The sequence below is a fragment of the Peromyscus californicus genome, unplaced genomic scaffold (assembly GCF_007827085.1).
Source record: "Peromyscus californicus insignis strain IS unplaced genomic scaffold, ASM782708v3 Scaffold_3__1_contigs__length_106647218, whole genome shotgun sequence".
Classification (NCBI taxonomy): Eukaryota; Metazoa; Chordata; class Mammalia; order Rodentia; family Cricetidae; genus Peromyscus; species Peromyscus californicus.
In genome coordinates this window covers 72130076-72150813 of record NW_026294551.1, presented here as the reverse complement: position 1 = coordinate 72150813, position 20738 = coordinate 72130076, and the positions used below count along the sequence as shown (strand labels likewise).

Here is a 20738-nt window from a genome sequence, read left to right as displayed (position 1 = left end):
AGACCTATACAGCATCCTGGCCCACTCCCCATGTTAGTCTCTTCTACATTTTCCAGCCAGTTCCTCTAGAGGGCAGCATGGTCTGGGCTGCCCTTCATGAGCATAGAGCAGAGCAGAGTCTAGAGGGAACCCCAATTCCCAAGAGCCACTATTGCACATGGTGAACACAAATACCTGTCCTCTCTACCTTCCTCTGTCACCCCAGGGGAGTGGAAATTGGACATGTTCTGGGTGGACCAAGATACTCAGGACAGACAGATCATGGCTTGGCATGATTCTGGGAGAGTGAGGGTGCCATGCTTATGAACACTCCCCTTTTCTTCTCCCTCTCAGGTCCTCTCTACAGTGAAGTGTTTGGTAACCACCTGCCTCCCGAGAACACTCAAACTTCCAGGGACCGGCCTGGGGTTCACGGCATCCCTGGTCCTTCTGGACAGCTTTAAAGTAACCAATTGCCTGTCATGTCCCAGAGAGATTCCCCCTTTCTCAGATGGGAGTCCCAGAAGCGCTGTTGTCCATCCTCAGCTCCACACCTACTACCTGCCTGTGATCCAGGACTCTGTGGCCTCCAGCATCAGCAGCTGTGGTCAACCTCTGATTAATACCCAGTTTCTCAATGAAGATTAGTGGAGATTTTTGTTTTTCTGAAAACCTCAGGACTGTGCAGCACATTGGGTTTAGGCTTCTTTTTCTACCTCCTAACAGAAGAATATGTAAAAGTCAATAAAGTCAATAAGTGTCCCTGAAGTCATGCTCTCCTTCCTTGTCCTTGTCTCTTGAGTGGGGTCCATAAGTAAAGAGGGGCTATGGGTTGTTACCTGAGGTTCATTCCCTGGTGCCCTGAGACTTGCCCTCTCCCATCTCTCTCCATCTGACTCCTGGCATGGGGTCTCCTCTCATCAGGGCAACCTCTATCCATAGACTTGTGCTCCTGCCATTTTTATCCTTGGTCATTCTTGCCCATGTCTCCAGAATGCAGGGATTGAAGTCATGAGCTACCATAACAAGCCAGGTTCTCATTTGGATATATTTGCAAAGCACTGTGAAGAGAAGTGTAGGATACAGTCCCACTTGTCCTGCATCCCATATCCTTCTTGTATCTCACACGCTTGGCATCGTCTTGAGGAAAGGGAGCTGTGCATTCCTCTGCTCTTTGTGGTACTCTCCAAGGTGAGCAGTGCTTTGCACAGTCCAGGCCTCATGTGTTCTGGAGTTGTCTCAAGAACTCCTGCAGCAGAAGGAGTTTGCTCCCAAGATGTTTTCTACATCCCCTCCTCCTCCATATATTATCTAAGCTTCTCTCTTCATGATCATCTTCATTTTTTATGGTTGCCTCCACTACAATCCTCTCTACTCAGCCTCTCTTTGCTCAGATTCTTTGTCTCCAAGGCCAAGAATGAGGCCCCAGCATTTGCAAGCAAGTGACATGTCTCCAGGCCCTCTCCATCACTGGAGCCCATCTGCAGTCCCAACTGACTTCTCTGCCGGCCACCACCAGCCCTGTACACCAGGTTCTCCTAGAAATCATCGGTAGTGTCTATGACCATGGGATCAAAAGGCTGCAGTTGTGCAGGTGAATCTGTCTCCACTTGGTTCAGACCTGCTGCCTGCTGACTGGTCCTCATCCAGCCAGGACAGACAGATAGTAAGACAGATAGAAGATATTAGAAAATTATGGGCACAGAACAAGACCTATTCTCAATTGAAAACAAAGAAACTAAGTTAAAATAAGGTCAACTAGTTTAAATTTCTTTGAGTCAGCATGTCTTTTGCTAGTCCTGGAAATCCCGAAACTCCCTTTTCAGACCAATGTTTCCCAGTGATCTCACTGACCCCCTCCTCCACATCCTTCCAACCAAACGATGGTATTTAAGTCATGGGCTGCCATGCCCTAATAATTTAATATTTTAAATATCTTCACAAGACCTAAATTCAGGTTGAAAACCTAAAACATACAGATTTTTTTTAACCTTGTATTTTCCCAATAAAAACACTTCTAAAATGGTAGTTAATCCCTAATATTTGGGGAAGTGGAGCCTGGTAACATCTTCACCAAGAGGCAGAAAGAGAAAAGAAGCCCTGCAGGAGACTGGGTGGGGGATGACAGGAACCCATGGCCTTTGAAAAGAGCAGGAATGGTGGAGCAGGGAGGCCACACTGCATGTGGGCCTGGCCACCAAGCCCTGTTTCTTTCATTTCCTGAGTGCACTTACAGCCTGGCACCTGTGTCCTAAGTCCTTCCCTGTTCTCCAGAAACACTCCACTGCTTCTTCTAGCAGATCTGATGGAAGTGGTCCCCATGGTGCTCACTTTAATGCAAAGGAAACTGGGGGGAAACATGGCTTACTACCTTAAACAGGGACTCATCTCATTAATTTTCAAAGAGAGAAAAGTTCTTTTGTTGTGTTTCCTGGTTTGAGATTTTTGAGTCAATATCTCATGTATCCCAGCTTTCTTAAAATCCATTTTGTAGCCAAGGATAACCCTCAACATCTGCCTCACCTCCCTGACGTCCTAGTTGCTGAGATTACAGCCAGAAGTCCACACATGTGTCCTATGGGACCGACAAGGAAAACCATTGGTTCATACAGGGCAGAAGAGTTGGAGTTTAGTGAGAATTTAATATGGATGTCAGCCCCAGAATAAGAAAAAGTCAATGGGGAAGAGTGGGTGTGAACTACTCAAAGGGAGGTGCATCTGCTCCTTTGCTTCTTCCATTGGTAACAGGGTTCCAGGGACCCTAGGCTTACCCTCTCTTCCTCAGTATGGAATGACCTTGAATTGCTGATGTGACCTCAGTGGTGTGGGATCTCTGCTCATCTTCAGACCCACATGCTGTGTAAGGAACCATGTGAAGAAGTTAGAACTCAAGCCCTATAACAGGACAGCCACCCTTGGCAACCAAAGTCAATGAAAGCACTTGAGGGCAAACCTCGATAATCTTTTCATAACTGATTATAGTTAGTAATACTCATTTCCTAACTGATTACAGAGAAGCCTGGTTCCTGGTGCTCTCAGACTACAGAATGGGTATGGAGTCCTCTCTTTCGGGAGTTAGAGGGTTGTGTGCAAAAATGCATATTCTAGAGCACCTAGCCCAGCTCCTCTGGAAGAACAAGTCCTCTTAACTCGTGTGTAATCCCCACAGCACTTGAGGTTTTGTTTTTGATATAGAGTCTGACAGTGTAGCCCTAATTCACCAGAAACTTGCTATATATATCAAAATGGACATTAATCCACAGAGACCTGCCTGCCTCTGCCTCCCAGATACTAAGATTAAAGGCATGCACCATCACAGCAGGACCCATTTTTATTTGGAGGTATTTGAACAGCACTGTAATGAAAACTGAGAACCCAGTTCACACTTCTTCTGCATCACTTGAATCTCCAAGATTCACAAGTTTGGCACCAGCCTTCTGGGAGGGAACTGTGTATCTTCTGCTCTTTGTCCTGGACATTAGTTAGCAGTGCTTTGCATGACCTCCAGGCATGTTGGGTCTACAGCTTGTACCTGGGCTGTTTATTCCAGAGACCTGACTGTTTGCTCCATTTCTCCACCTCTGTCCATGACCTCCAGCTTTTCTCTCCATCATCACCTCCTTCCTCTTCATTCTTTAGAGTTGCCTCCACCCCAACCTGCTGTTTTCAGCCGCTTTTTGCTCAAATTCTTCCACCCATCTTCATCTGACAATACAAGAAGTAGGGCCCTCTATTTTCAAACACCTGGTCAGGTCTGCAGGTCCACTGCTCCACTGCAGGCCACCTGCGTCTCCGATGGCCTTCACTGCAGGCCACCACCAGCCCTATCCACAGTCCAGCCATACTCTTTTTCTTCTCATTGCCCTTAGGTAAGAAGTTGGCCACATTCCATTGCTCCAATTATTATGGATTTACTGCAGTTTCATAGAGTGATTATTAGCTTTAAATTGAGTTTTAAAAATTCCCATCCTAGCCTCCCCCCGACACACACACACACCCCTAAGACTTGGATTCTGTGTGGCTTTGGAGTCTGTCCTGAAACACTCTCTGTAGAGCAAACTGGCCTTGAACTAAGAGGTCTGCCTGACCCTGCCTCCCAAGTGCTAGTATTAAAGGCAATTGCGATCACTTGCTGGCCCTTCGTAGTTATCAAACAAATACTAGCCTATGTGAAAATGCTCAGCACATATGATGGAAGCAGTAATTAGGTTATCAATCCTGTTTTAGGTCTTTGGGTTTTTTGTTTTTTTTTTTTTAATTGTCAGAGGGTCTCTCCTTAGCCCAGGCTTTACTGCAATTCTGGACAATCATGCCTCAGCCTCCGGAATACAATTAGAAACTATTATTTTTCCTGTTTTGATCCACAGCACACACCTATGTGGGGTGGGTCTGATTCACTCACACCCAAGAGCTATCTATATAAGGAGATGGATCTCCACATGGTCTCAGACTTCCAGAAGCCAGAGGAGTGAAGGCAGCTCTCCTCTCCACACTCCAGGCTCTGCTACACCCATCAGGACACAGAGAGTTCTGGTTCCCGACTCTGTGGAAGGGGAGGAAGCCCAGGAGGAAACCTGCAGGTGAGAGGGGAAAAGCCCACTCTGGGGTCTTTTTGTGAGGATGGCTGCTGCGGGGCGTTTACCCACCAACCCCACAGCTCCCCAGAGTTTTCTTGAGTGTGATCAGCAGGAAATGGTATATAGAAGGATTTAGATTGTGGAGATAAACAGACAATAAAGGATAGCCTCCAGAAGGCTTGGAACCTATTCCAAGGGGCCCTGACTGTCTCTGCCCCAGGATATTTATAGAGAAGCCAAGGGGTGAAGCAAAAGACCTCCCCCCAGCATAGTCAAGTGCAGACCATCCCAGATACCTGCACTCAGGCCCGTGGCCCTAATCATCCTCTATGCAGACCTGCTGGGTAAAGCCACAAGTCCCCCTTTCTTAATATATAAAAAAAAACTCATTATTAATGGCTTACAGAAATTTCCATAGCTGTTACACCTCCCAGTATGGGAGTAGAGGATATAGATGGCATTTTTTTGAATTAGGTCCAAGGTGGCTACAGCAGGCTTAGCTGCCTCAAGCCCTCTTTAAACCAAAAACTCTTAACTACAAACTTAAAGCATCCCTTAGCTTCATCATTACCACTAACAGGTTAACAAATAATGCTGTACATAGTCACAATTCTCCCAGTCTTACAACTCAATGCCAACTCTTAACAGAACCATTTGAATTAACACATATGGTGCTATATATAGTTAACAATTTTCTCAGTCTTACAATTTTAACTCTTAATAGAATCATTTGAATTTTCTTGCTAACAGAACATAAGAAAAACTTCTGATGTATTCACAAACTTAAATATTTCCTTAACTCCACAAAACCAGGGTGCATAAATATCAATAGGTTAAATATGATTCCTGCATACATACATTCAACCTTAATTCACTCATGACTCTTCCTTTTTTGTAATTTTTTAAACAATCTCAAACCTAGTTAGAAGAAAACCCAAACTTTCACAATTCCTACAAGCCCACATTTGAAAGCAATAATTTCAGTCTAACCATTAACACTTTGAAACCTTAGCAAAACATTCAAAAGGAGTTTTTTAAATCAAACTCTTTACACTTTAAAGTAATCTTAGTATATACTTAGTATATTTGCATTTCTTACTAACACAAAAGATAACATTAATTCACTCAAATAAAATAATTTTTAAATTAAATACACCAAGGAATATTAACTCTTCCTTTTCTTTATAATTTTTTAAGCAAAATCTCAAGCCTAGTTAGAAAACCCAAACTTTTCTGTTTAAACAGTTCCATTTGTAACACAAATCAGTTCTGTAAGTAATTCCATTTTCACATAACAGTCCCACAAAACAATTGCATTTTTAACCCAGAACAATTCATGAATCACCAGCATATATGCATACACAAAACTGCATCTTGAGTCAAGGTAGAAACAATAAATTTCTTCATTTAAACAGTTCCATTTTTAACCCAATTCCAGAAAACAGTTACTAGGTCATTACTATAAATCAACTCAAAATTGTCCCGTTGCAATGAAATCTCTATTGTTCATTTAACTTCTTAAGTCCCAAAATTTAAATAATAAATTCTGGTACGAGCCTTCCAAATATGAAGAAATCCATAACAAAAATTTTTATAGTTTTATCTCATTATTTTAAGTTCAAAAAATAAATTTTGGTATCAGGCTTTCACTTTCAAATATGAAGAGACATTTTACAACCAAAACTTCTTGCAGTTAGCAATTTTAGTTAAAACAAGCATCTCTGCAACTTTTATTCTCAAGCCAGAGACTTTTTTAGGTACAGTAGTATTCTATACCGCACCATTTTTGATATTAGCTCAGGTTTTTCTGTATTGCATTGATTTTTCACGGATCTCAGCTGCGGATGCCTTGTTGTGCTGGTTCTGGTCTCTGACGGTTCTTAGCTTCTTAGCTGCTTCTGGAGCTTTTGAAACCATTTAGACTGCCTACTTTGCAGTCTCCTAGGACACTTCCTTCTGTGTCTTGGGTTCTTTCACAATATACATTAAGCATAAATTCACAATCATATTTACACTTTTTCACAAACTCACATATAACATGTACTTAAGCATAAACTCACACTCAACAATTACATGTTTTACAAACTCACATAAACTTAACATCTACTTATCTATACTCCTTAAGGAAACTGTAGAACTACATTAGCATATATTTCTTATTCACTTCTTATATTCATTCTATCTTCTTACTTAAACTTGCATTTACAACTAGCATCTTTTCTTACAAGCTTGTTCTTTTATATATCTATTACATTTATATTACTTATTTACTTACAGCTCTATTTTCACACTTACATTCATAATAACTATTAAGCAAACTCTACAGGGCTACCATTAGCATGTATCTAACTTAGCAAACACCTAAAGATTTAACACAGAGATCTCACAAGAGAATTTCTACAAACTCACATCTTATTTTCATCTTTTTCTACTTCTTGCTCTTAAACATCATCACTATCTCTATTAGAAAGATTCTCTTAACTAGATAGGAAATACGTACATTATCTCTAAAGTTTAGAGTTTGTAGTCAGCTTTGCTATACAACACTGGGATTTAGTGAATGTTGTCATACAGTTGTGATACTTGTTGCTAGGAGACTGTAACATTCTCAGGATGAAGCCACACCCCAAAGTTGCTGAGTTCTCTCAGCCTTTCTGGAACCAGCAGATGCACTGTCAGTGGTAAACAGTTGTTAACTAGAGGCTGTCCCCTTCACCCAAATTCATAATAGCTCCCCTAAGTGCTTCAATTCAGACAAACGTTTCTATTACAGCAGTACTTTTGGTTTGTTCTACCGAAAAACTTCACTTCATGCTGAGGGTGAAATTACTGTACTAATAAATAAATAATTATTAAGCTGCTGTAAAGCTCTTTGCAAAATACCGCACAGCTATTAGGTGATATAATGTATTTTTCTAAAGGAGCTAGTAAAGCCAAAAGCAGCACAGCTCCTAACTATTTCCTCACTGTTTGCATTAACCAGTGACAAAACCTCAGAAACACTAATTGAGCCACTTTCATTCTGGTTCCTTTATAGGAACATCATTGGAGCTGACTTTCCTTAGTTCCATGCTCCTTACCAGACTCTCCGGTAACCACGGAGCTTCATTCTCCCCTTGTGAAAAAACACAAACATATCCTAGACCCCATATTAATGCAGGATCGGGACCCTCCCATACTCCTGAGCAGGGATCCTTCCATTTCACTTGAGCAAATTCGCTTGGATGCCACTGTGCCAAAATCTTTCTGTGGCAGACTGCTCATGGACACCCATATTCAAAAAGTTCAGAACAAAAAGAGCATGATTTAATGCATTATGTAGTGATTGAGGGTAAATTTCTTCTTTTATTTTTATTTTTTGAAGTTGTACTTTAAGACTGCTATGAGCCCTTTCTACAACACCTTGTCCCAGAGGATTATAAGGAATACTGTTTTATGTTCAATTTCCCATTGGGTACAAAATTGCTGAAAAGCCTTACTACTATATCCAGAACCATTATCAGTTTTAATTTTTGGTATACCCATATACGAAAAACACTTCAAGCAGTGCATAATTACATGTTTTGTACCTTCCCCAGGTTGTGCACTTGCCATTATAAATCCTGAATAAGTGTCAATGGTCACATGTACACATTTTAATTTACCAAATTCTGCAATATGAGTAACATCCATTTGCCATAGTTCATTAGGAAGAACACGTCGAGGGTTTACCCCTCAGTGAGGGACAGTAAAATATTTTGGACATACCCCACTAATATTTAACTATTTGACGAGCTGTTTCTTTGGTAAGACTGAATTGCTTTCTTAAGCTTTTACTATTTTGATGATGAAAAGCAGGTGACTGTTGACCCATTTCCACTTGGGATAATGCTACTATCTTTGTTAGCTTATCAGCGATTGCATTACCCTCAGCTAAAGGACCAGGAAGATTGGAGTGAGCTCTAATATGGCCCACAAAGCTTGGCAGCTCTCTTTTGTGGAATAGGGTCTTGAATTTGTTGAAACATTTTGACTTGATTGTTGTTAGTTATAATATTTTCACCAAAACTGACTATTCAAAGGAGTCAAAAACATAGATGTTCTTTCATGAAACATATCCCTCATTAGCTTACTTTGAGAAAAAGCATTTTCAGGATTTAGTATTTTCACTTGATTAGCTTTAACTCCTGATGTTATTATTAGCAGCTGTAATATTTAGCATTGATTTCTTATAAGGAACTTTCAGGTGAAGCAACTATTTTTTTAAGACAGATTTTTCTGAAGTTTGTTTCCCATCTATAATGCAGTCATTTTTTTTGAATGCCTATTTCCTTGTCTCCTTATTAGATTTGCAAAGGAATCACTCATTGCAGGCAGTTCATTGGGGGCAAAGAACTTTAAATTTCCCATAGGTTTCTTCTAACACAATGTTCAGTATATGGACTGCTTTGCCTTGTTAAGGATTTTAAAATGGCTTGTTTGCTCTTCTTGGTAGCTTTTTGTCTGATGTGAGTTCAAGAGGTAAGATTAAGCTTTCAAGCTTGCTTTGACAGGAAACATTCTGAGCTGAAAAGTTTTTGGGCAGCATCGCCATCTTTAGCTTAAAAACTACATTTCCCAGAATGCATTTCTCTTCATCAGCTCACTGTTAAGACCTAGCTTATGGACTCCATTTCCCATAGTTTTTGGGTTCGGGAATCAACCTCCAGTTCTTTTTACCGGATTTGCTTTAGAAGTTTTTGCTTTTGCAACAAGAGATTTGAACCAAGAGTTTTAAGTTTTCAATTATGGGACATTGAGAGATTTCTATTTTCTTCTCAGCTGGCTTTAACAGGTGTCTCCTCATTTGACACTGGCCTGGGATCAGAACTGCACCTGCCTCATTAGCGTGCATTGAGGCTGGCATTCCTGATAGCAACTTTCCTCAGGTTTGTGTTGGCCTTAGCCAGTCAGTGAAAAACAAAAACATTTACAACAGAGCTTTTCCATGGCTCCTTTGGAGAGATTTTCTCCCACTGATTTTATTCTCATTTTGCTTGTTCCTTTCCCCCCACATGCAGAGCTTTAGATATCTCAGGCTGCTCTGTTGCTCTAACTGCCTTTGGAGGTAGGGGCTTTCTTCCCTCCAATCTGCCTCAAACTCTTAGCAGGTTTCACAGGTCATGCATTTTCTGGGGAGGAATCTGTTCCTTCTGTTTCTTCAGAGTCTTTCTCCCTGACAGTACCCAGTTGGGTCTCAGTTTATCCCCTCTACCCCAGAAACAGTTTCCACACTACAGTGGCAGCTTTCCCTGCTATTGAAGGTAAGGGCTTTGTCTGTTTCTGTTTTCCAGGTCTGTGTGATTTGCATACAGACTGAAAATCTAACAAGGGAGGTTTGTGCCATCTCTAAACTCCCATTAGGACAGGTGTTTTTCCCTCAGGCCTTTCACCTGACCCAGTCCCCCAGTGGGTTGCATTTGCTTGTCTGGGTGCTCAAGGACAGAGCTTATGCCAGAGGCAATCACCCCTCAGGGTTACACTCCCCTCATCTCACTGGGAGTCAGTTGAAACAAAGCTTTTCTAAAAAGGATGCTTTCTCTGACAGAAAAGAAAGCTTTACTCCTGGATAGTTCCGTTCTGCCCTGGCTGGGCTCTTTCCCCAGACAGTTCTGACTCAGCAGCACAACTGCTTCAGACACAGTTCAGCTTTACTGTTTTCCCAGGAAGGTCCTTACTCTGATAGGAAAGCTTTTCTCAGATTTCTTTTTGCAGCTGTGGACCTATCAACCCAGGACTTGTAGGAAAGTGGACAACTCTGCCGTTCCCACTGGCTTTAGCTTTGTTTGTTCATTAGCAATCTTCTCCTGGGTCCTGCACCTTCCTGCCTCAGCTCTGTGCTCCAGGAAGTTTACCACTGCAGGAACCCTAGTATCCCGGAAATGCACTCCAACTCAGAGACGCTGGCCAGTCACCTCTGGGTTTTTGGTCAGAAGGAGGATAATATGCTTCAGGGGATCTTTGCTTAGGAGGATTAGGAGCACCTTTTCAAAGCTCACTCAGAAACAAAACCCTTGATGCCTCAGCTCAGCTGTAAGTGAAGTCTTGGCTTTTTTGCTTTTCCCACATAAACAGTTTCCTGTCCCATTGGGCTCTGTAGCTCTTCACCCACACTCTCCCAAGCGTTTTCCTCAGGGGACTTTGACCCACTGTCTTTTACTACCTTGAAGAGACAGAGCTTACAAGAGGTTTTTAGGAATTCCATCCCTGCCTCCTGCATTGCAGGGAGGATTTTTAAAGCTTGAAAAAGAACTTGGAGAGGTTTTGCTGTATTAAGAAGTTTGTGTTTTCCCTTAGAGCTAATCACAGGTGATTCCCATACTAATATCTTCAGGTGATTCTAATTTTTGTCCTTTTGAGAAAGTCAAAGGCTTTAGTTTTTAAGTTTAACTTTTAAGAGCTTTTGAGAAAGATTAAAGCTTTAGAGATATTTCCCCCCATGTTTTCTAAGAAAAACTTTATAAGTTTAAAAGATTTTTTTTTTCCCTAAGAGAGAAAGACCAACTTTCCCCCAAACTTCTGAACTTTAAACTTTTTGACTTTCTCCTGCCGCTTGGATTTAGCATTTCAGCTGATCCAGGTCAAAAGCTTCCGTAGGAAACTTTCTTCCCCATAAGCTCAAAGAAGAGCTTTTGTACTACCCATAAAGCTCAAAGAAAGATTTTTTCCCCCAGTTTGCGTTCATAGCCCCCAAAGTTAGAAATTTGAGTTTCTGTCCAGTTGCCTTACTTAATTTTTCTACACAATCTTACACTTTTCTTACAATTTTCTGTAACACTGGCATGCCACTTTCCACTGGCAGAGCTGACTCACGATTTCACCAAAAACTCTGGAATAAAACTATTTTCCTTTTTCTTTCGTCCCCATTTTTTTCTTTAGTCCCCCCCTTTTTTTCTTTAGTCCCTGTTCGGGCACCATTCTGCGGGGCATTTACCCACCAACCCCCCAGCTCCCCAGGGTTTTCTTAAATGTGATCAGCAGGAAATATGAGATAGAAGGATTTAGATTGTGGAGATAAACAGACAATAAAGGATAGCCTCCAGAGGGCCTGGAACCTAGTCCAAGGGGCCCTGACTGTCTCTGCCCCAGGGTATTTATAGAGACGCCAAGGGGTGGAGCAAAAGACCTCCTCCCCCAGCACAGCCAAGTGCAGACCATCCCAGACACCTGCACTCAGGCCCGTGGTCCTAATCATCCTCTATGGGGACCTGCTGGGTAAAGCCACGAGGAACCTGAGAACGGGCTCCCACAGGCTGCACTGTCATGGTTTTGAAACAGGGTCTTACAGGTAGCCCTGGATGGCCTGGCATTTATTTTGTGGGCCAGGGTAGCCTCCACTTTGCACTGCGGTCCTTACAATCCTGTTCCCAGAGTGTGATGTCACATGCCTGACACATTCTAGCTCTGAAGAACTTTCATGGACAGTAAAGTACATCTCACAGGATTCTCTCTTCTCTAAGAATATGACCTCATTCCTCCCTCCCCCACCCCCATGCAACATGGGTGGAGGTGATGGCTCTGTGTGTTCAGTTTACAGGAAAGAAAGTAGGCTATGATTAGATGACTGGTTACAGGCCCGGTAACTGTAGCATCCATAGAAACCAGCCCTCGACCACTGAGTGCAGGACAGCCGGGGCTGCCATCTTTGTTCCTGTTGATTTCCTTGCTGCTGCTTCTGTTCATCGGTCACAGCAAGACCAGGCTTTGCTCCTCACATCAGGCCAGGCTTGAGCTTGATGGGCAGTCCTTTCTGGTCTCCAAAACCCAATGATCCCCTCAACTCTAACATCTGAGAGCTGGAACTCCAGATCTCAGCCTCAACAAGCAGTTTTGTCTTTTTAAAAGAGGGTCTCAGGTATGGTGCAGTGTTGGCCTTGAACTCAGCCTGTAGCCCACATGGCCTTAAACACACAGTCTGCCTGCCTTTCTCTGATGTTCTGATTGATAAGTATGATAAGGAGCTCTCATGTACATTCTTTGACACTTATTCTCAGTCTGTAGCCCAGGCTAGCCTTGATTGAGCTCTTCCTAAACCTCTTTGAAGCCAGAATATCCTGGGGCTCAGTGTGCTTCTAAGATAGTCTTGATGTGATGATATTGTGTTTCCCAATATATTGTGCACTCTAATAATCTTATCTAGAGTCAGAGAACAGAACAGACACTGGATTAGACATATAGTCCAGTAAATGGTGGCACACACGCCTTTAATCCTAGCATTACAGAGGCAGAGATCGGTCTGGATCTCTGTGAGTTCAAAGCCACACTGGAAACAGCAAGCCATGGTGACACACACCTTTAATCCCAGGAAGTGATGGCAGAAAGCAGAAAGGTATATAAGGCATGAGGACCAGGAACTAAGTTTTGTGTAGCTTTTAGGCTTTTAACAGCAGTCCAGCTGAGATCCATTCCAGTTTGAGGAAACAAGATCAGCTGAGGAATTGGCGAGGTGAGGTTGGATGTGAATTGTTCTGTTTCTCTGATCTTTCAGCGTTCATCCCAAACCTGCCTCTGGGTTTGTTTTTCTTAATAAGACCTTTTAAGATTCGTGCTACATCTTGAACTTCTACTGAATCTCCTTCTTATATCTCCCCAGGGTTGGGAACACAGTTCTCAGCATGTTTTTTAAATTTTAGACATGGTTTCTGTAATTAGCCCAGGTTTACCCTGGGCTAATGCTCAAAGAATTGTCTTCTGGAGTCAGCTTCCTCAGGGCTAAGGTTCCAGAAGTGAATCTGCACCATCAGCTGTCACTGCTCTGGCATTTCTGCTGTTCTGTTCATTAAGACTGACCTCTTTCTGTAACTCAGGTTGGTTCAAACTAGTGATCGCCCTGAGCCTGCATCGGAAATGCTGCCAGGCAGTGTTTGGAGGAGTTGTCTAATCCAGTCACTAAGAGATTCCTAGTACATGAATATAGTCGGTACAGTTACTTTGTTGTGGTTGTTGTTGGTCTTGTTGTTTAGAGAGCCACAGAAGACACTGCACATTTGGCTGTCACATCAGAACTGAAGGAAGAGAATGGAAACGAGGAAATGGAGAATCCCTCAGGCACCAACTTGTAATAATGCTGCCTGTGAGGGAAAATATCCTGTGCCATGTCCTCCTCCCCAGTCTAAACTCCATTCCTAGGCCCCGAAGAGGGACAACTCTGGGGATGGGGGAGCTCTTCTCAGCATCCTGGGGTCCTGGTTTTCAGTCATGGCTCTCCAGGAAGGAGTCAAGCTGTGAGCTTAAAATGGGGGAGCTTCCCATGTGGTGACTGCACCCTAGAAAACCTTCCCTATTTACTGACATGTATTGTAAAACAGAAAAGACACCTACATTTGTCCCAGTGACCCTGTGTCATGATTGATAGGACTCAGGAAAATACTAAATCCAGGGCTTGTTTACAAGGCTTTCTCATTTCCCAAACACTCATACCTCCTAGTCTGGCTGGGATGGACCAGGAAGAATCTGAATAGTGGGAGATGAGCATATGTGTGAAGTCTATTGCTCTCATCACACTCCTCTGCCCCCGCAGGTCATTCAGTCCGATCATGGAGTGACTGGGAAATCATGGTCTTCCTAAAGGAGTGGGAAGTAGTTGAACAGGAAGTTGGCCTCCCAGGGAGGGAGAACCAGAGGAAGTCCAGGGCTGTTTCCTGGAGACTCTATCACAGAGGCCTGAGGAAGAGCTGGAGGAGCTGTTTCCCCCTGCTGCTGAGCCTGCAGGATCTGTCCAGGACTCTGTGTGAGGAGAGACCCAGGAGCAGACCCTTGTTTTCTCCTTATGTGTGGGCTCTGCACAGGATCCTGGGCTCCAGGCACCAACACAGACACTCTGCAGGTGTATTCTTTATTCTTTTCATCCCGTATCCTAGGGAGTGTCACCCATGGGCACAATTAATCCTCATCCCTAAGCAGAGCAGAGAATGACAAGACCACCCACTGCCCACAGCTGCCCCTGCATGGCCGGGAAGCACTTGGCATTCTTCAGGCTGGACTAACTCTGTGAGACCTGGAGGCTTGCTTTGGGACTTGTTCACAACAGAAATGACTAGGTGATTTCACAAGCACTGAAGAAAGGAGAGTCTGGAGGAGATGCTTAGAAGTTCTCTGTTTCTTTTCTCAGCTCCTCTCTGTGATGGTCACACCCACGTCCAGCTTGGCCTAAGCCCTCAGAATTGAAAATTCATGACATGCTCAGTGTACCTGCAGACTCCTGTGTATGCCAGCTTCAGCACTGTGTCACGGCCGTTGGGAATCTTCAGTTGGCACCATCACCAATGCAAACCCTGCAGGATCATTTCAGCAGGATCATTTCAGCAGGAGCCCTCCCCGGTCACTGACACTCCTAGTTCATGACTCTGTTCCAGGAGAAGAGATTAGGACGGGCCTGGAGGGGCACCTGGGAAGGTGATCAGGGACCCGACTTATCCCTTGCTTACTTTCTGTTGTTATGTCCTTCTTTCCTTTCTGATTTTGTTAATTTGGATATTCTCTCTCTCCCTTTTAGTTAGTAGAAAAGGGTTGGTCGAATTGACTTTCTCAAAGAACCAACTCTGTTTTACGGATACTTTGTATTTTCTCTTTGTTTCTCTTTTATTGATTTCAGTCCTCAGTTTGATTGCATCTTACATTCTTGTAATTTTTGGGTAGCTTATTTTTTTTTTCTAGAGCTTTCAGGTGTGTTGTTAAGTTGCTAATATAAATTCTTTCTGGTTTTTTTTTTTTTTAAATGTAGTCACCTAGTGCTATGAAGTTTCCTCCTAGCGCCAATTTCATTGTGTCCCATAAGTTTGGGTGTGCTATGAACTCATTTTCTTTGTTTGGTAGAAAGGCTTTCATTTTTGGGGGGAGGGGTTTGTTTCTGCTTTTGTTTTTTTGTTTTGTTTTTCTCTGTGTAGTCCTGGCTGTTCTTGAGCAGGGGTGTCCCCCTGAAATGAGGGCTGGGACACAGGGATGGGTGGGAGCAAGGAGGTCAGGAGGGGGTACTCTGAGAGATCCACAGAAGGCATGGAGAGGGAGGAAGGGAGGCTGGCTTTCTGTTGCAGTGGTAGAGAGCTGAGGGTTGGGTCTGCTGAAGAACCAGAGAGCCTGAAATGGGTTCTTAAATGTGAGGGAGGAGACGAGAAGACCTAGAATGCTAACGTGGAGTCTGAAATGTGTGATAGGTATTTGTGAAGCTGCAGGAACCTGGAGGCCAACATGCATTGGGGAGTGCTGACATGGAGTCTGAAATGTGTAAAGGTACTTCATTCTCAAAAGAGTGAAGAAGAAGGTGATAATGGCCAGAGAAGCTAGGAGTCCTGCACAGGAATGGAGGAGGTGTAGTAAATCTCCAGGTCTCTGGAATAAACAGTTCCGGCACAAGAACCCTGTGCTACAGTAGCAGTGATTTTTCAGAGTGGGTCCGGGTGTCTTAAGGGAACTGATTTTGGACTTGTTCAGAGTGGGCTATGACACATAGCAAGAGAAGCCGGTTAGCTCGATTCTGGGAGAGTGGGGTGTCATGCTTATGATCTCCCTGTTTTTATGGCTGGCAGGTCCTACCTATGATGCCGCTGATGACCTCTGCTTCCCATGAACACACAACCTCCAATGATTTTACGGTCTCCCTGTACCAGCCTTGGTATTATGGCATCCCTGTTCCTTCTGCAGAGCTACAAGGAAACCCATCACCTGTGATGTCCAGAGAGAATTCCCTGGTTCCCAGATGAGAGCCCTAGAAGCCCAGCCATCCTTGGACAATCCACACGTTCTTCCTGTCTTTGTCCCAGGAGATGCCAGCATCTGGCAGCTGTGGTGAATCAATACCAGGTGAACAAGAGAAAGAGAGAGCAATGGGACAGGGCACGAGTCCTCCAACACTCAAAGCTTTTCTTTACTCACATACTAACTTAGCAAAACAGGAGCCCCTAACCCTAACAAAGAGGACCAAGAGCTGTGGAACAAAAGATGAAGAATGAGAGACCATGAGACACAGAATGAAACCACCAGTTTGTGTTCCTTCCTATCCTAAAAATAGTTCCTGATATAGGAAAGAGTCTCTGAATTTTTTCTCCATTGCATGCATAAGCCACTGTCTTTGTGTGTCTGATACCACCCAACATCATCCCGGCTCCATCCAGTTCACATTGCAATGTGGAGAAACTGAGGCTGTGAGACATTGAACAAGAATGACCAAAAATGAAAATGGCAGGAGCACAGGTCTATGGAAGTAGAGGTCGCCCTGGTGAGAGAGGAGACCCCATGCCAGGAGTCAGATGGAGAGAGATGGGAGAGGGCAAGTCCCAGGTCACAAGGGAATGAACCTCAATAACAATCCGTAACCCCTCTTTACTTATGGGCCCCACTAAAGAGACAAGGACAAGTCAGGAGAGCTTTACTTCAGGGACATTTATGGACTTTATTGATTTTTATATTGTCCTCTCTTTGGAGGTAGAGAAAGAAGCCTAAACCCAAAACGGTGCACAGTCCTGAGGTTTTCAGAGAAGAAACAATAAACTCCACTAGTCTTCATTGAGAATCTGGTTGTTAATTAGAGTTTGACCACAGCTGCTGATGCTGGAGGCCCCAGAGTCCTGGATCACAGGCTGGAAGTAGGTGTGGAACTGAGGATGGACAGCAGTGCTTCTGTTCTGCCACATGAGAAATGGGTAATCTCACTGGGACATCATAGGCAATGGGTTCCCTTGAAGCTGTACAGAAGAACCAGGGACGCTGTGATCTCCAGGCTGGTCCATGGAAGGTTCAAGGTTCTCGGGAGGCAGGTGATTACCAAACCCTTCACAGTAGAGAGGACCTGAGAGGAAGAAGAAATGGAGAAAGTTCATAAGCATGGCACCTTCACTATCCCAGAATCTTCCTAAGCCATGGTCTGTCTATCCTGTGTGTCTTGGTCCACCCAGAACATGTCCAATGTGCACTCCCCTGGGGTGACAGAGGAAGGTAGAGAGAGAGGACAGGTGTTTGTGTTCACCATGTGCAATAGTGGTCCCTGGGAATGGGGGTTCCCTCTAGACTCTGCTCTGCTCTATGCTCATGTAGGACAGCCCAGCCCATGCTGCCCTCTAGTGGAATTGGCCGAGGAATGCAGAAGAGACTAACATGGGGCGTGGCCCAGGATGCTGTACAGGTCTTCTGAGAATGGAGAAAACAAGGGTATGGTGTCTCCTCTCCCATTGCACAGTCTCCTGTGCAGATTCTGCAGGGTCAGCAGCAGGTCCACACAGCTTTCCCAGCTCTTCTTCAGGCCCCGATGCCCATTGACTCGCTGGTAAAGAGCCCAGCTCTTCTGGTAGATCTTGCTGCCTGGGTGCCCAATGATCCCTTCAACTACTTTCCACTCTTGGAGGAAGATCCTAATTTCAGTCTCAGACCATGGGTGTGTACAGGAAGGACCTGCCATTGAAGGAGGGAGGTGATGAATGACTTTAATACCATGCACGGTCACATCTCAACATTTCTAAGGACTCTTCCTACACGATGAGAGAAGCCAAGAGTGGACTCTTTCAGTTCTCAAGAGATTAGGAACCCTTGCTTCCAAGCCCAGGCTTACCATCTGCCCTGCTCGTCATACAGAGGAGTACACTTGTTTGCAAGTGTAGCCCCCTTCAGTTGTAGAAAATACATTGCAGAACAGAAATGGCTCTCAGGGGACAAGTGTTTCCTGGGGACATTGTCCCTACATAGACTCAACCCACAGCTGTCTGTGCCTGAGGTCCTGCCTGAGCTTGCATGTCTCAGATGAAAGAAATAATACCAGCAGTTCCAGGCATCCTATGCTACTGGTGCAGAGTGGGACAGCCCAGAATCCCTGCGACCCTCTCTCCCAAAGGAGAAGAAACTAACAGCAACAACAACAGCAAAAATGACAAACAGATGCCTCCCTCCCTTCAGGAGTCCACATGCAGGTCTTCCAGTTGACTTCCCCTTGGGCTGGGCCTTAAAATCCATAGTAACTGTCTCAACCCACTGTACCTTTGGTGCTCTGTGAACGGGTGGTTTTCCCTCCACTGTATCACATGTTGTGTGACTCCTCTCCTCGATGCAATCTCAGCAACTGGCCCAGCAAGGGGTATGAGGGGACAGAAGTGGATGGTCGTATTTGAAAACAGAATGGGTTGTGGGAATGCTGGGGTCATGTGAGATCCGGTCTCTGTAAACTCAAGCTAAGAAAAGCCAACAACAAATGGAAGATTTTTTTTTTTTAAATTGCATCATTCCCCAGCACTTGAAAATTCCTGACCTGGGTCACTGTACAAGACAGTCGGCCATGTTCTCCCTGAGTTTCATCCACAATAAAGTGAACACGGTAGCAAGACCTCCCATCACAGCAGCTGGAAGGGGCGATGATGGAGTGCTCATGGGGAGTGGGGAAGGGTTCAAAACACAGACATTGAGGCTGTCACCAGGACTGAGATGAAACAAAAGACAAAAGACAGCAGGGCTGGAATGTCAGGGCCAGAGTTGGCAGACTCACAGTGCCCTTCCTTACAGGAGTCTCCACTCTGCCACCACGACTGCCTTTTCCACAGGCCAGGCTGCGCTGCTGCCCCCCTTTTCTCCACTGCGTCCTTTTTTTGTGCAAGTTGGTGATGTCCATGGAGGATTCCATTGTTTCCTGAAGGGAGCCCTGCATTCCCAGCCATCAGGTGTCAGTCCCAATCCTCTTCCTGTCTTTATCACTGAAGAATCCACCCTCCAATTGCATTGGCCATCTATAACTGTGGTCCTAAATAACACCTTGATCCTCAATGAAGACAAATTAATAAATTTTTCTCTCCTCTCTACATCCTCTGAATCACATGGTGTTTTAGGTTTATGCCTCTTTCTCTATCTTATAAGATAACAATAAGTGAAGTAAAATTAAAGTTTATGAAGTAACTCTCTCTTGCTTTATACTTTTTTTTTTTTTTTTTTTTTTTTTTTTTTTTTTTTTGGTTTTTCGAGACAGGGTTTCTCTGTGCAGCTTTGCGCCTTTCCTGGATCTCGCACTGCAGACCAGGCTGGCCTCGAACTCACAGAGATCCGCCTGTCTCTGCCTCCCGAGTGCTGGGATTAAAGGCGTGCGCCACCACCGCCCGGCTTGCTTTATACTTTTATGTCTTTGTGGACCTTGAGTGCAGAGGCACAGGAGATGGTACTGGTTTAAGTTATTCCCCCATATCCTCGGACTCGCACTTTCCACTCCATAGCCATTAGATGTGACATGCATTCTCTTCTCTCACCAGGGCATTCTCTACTCTCATAGTCGTCCTGTGTCTTAGTTAGGGTTTCTATTTCTGTGGAGAGACACAATGACCTCGGTAACTCTTATAAAGGAAACCGTTTAATTGGATCTATCTTAAATTGCAGAGTGTAGTCCATTTTCATCATGGTGGGTGGCTCGCAGGCAGACAAGGTGCTGGGGAAGAGACTGAGAGTTCTACATCTTGATCCGCAGGTGTCAGAAGCAAGTGAAGAACACTGAGGGTGGCTTGAGCAAAGGGGACCTCAGAGCCCACACACCCAGTGACACACTTCCTGTAACAAGGCCACACCCACTCCAACAAAGCCACACCCACTCCAACAAAGCTACACCTACTCCAACAAAGCCACATCTCCTAATAGTGCCATTTCCCTAGGAGGGTCATTTCCTTTTCAACCACCACAAAAGGTTCCCCAGGTGAGCCATGAACTCAGGATCCTTCTGTCTCTGTTCCCACTAGCAGAGATTATAGCCATGTTCCCCAACATTCAGAATTTTACTTCCTTTAAAGGAAACAGGATTATGTCTTTGATGTTAATTCTGACATAAGACAAATATGCTAGATAGGATATTTTTGTGTTATTTGCTATAATTGTATATGAAATTATAATAATCTCAAACATTTAAAAATAGGTTAAAAAAGTTGGCCACTTATAAAAGAGTAATGCATTTAATACACACAGGCAACCTGCTCTCTATGTTAATATTCATCCTAGACTGTCTTCTGATAAAGAATTAACTTCAATTTGCATTTTTGGACTAGAATTGCACTCAGAATCCTGCACATGCTACTCAGGCACTCTAGCACTGAGCTACATCCCCAAACCTAGGACCTTGAATTATCATGGGAGGAATTTGATCCTAAAAACTGTCAGGTCTAACAGAAATTCCATTCCTCTCTGCTCTCCCTCTCCATCTATCCTGCCCATCTC

The 20738-nt window shown here is 44.0% G+C and overlaps 1 protein-coding gene across 1 annotated transcript in view; it reads right to left on the bottom strand.

Moving 5' to 3' along the window:
* Msantd5 (Myb/SANT DNA binding domain containing 5) overlaps positions 1-18042 on the bottom strand; it is a 41912-nt gene extending 23870 nt beyond the window's left edge. The window contains exon 1 of the mRNA XM_052758242.1: positions 17664-18042. Coding sequence (XP_052614202.1) covers positions 17664-17964 — 301 coding nt within the window. The 5' untranslated portion in view covers positions 17965-18042. The remainder of the gene's footprint in view (positions 1-17663) is intronic.
* Positions 18043-20738: the final 2696 nt, after the last annotated feature.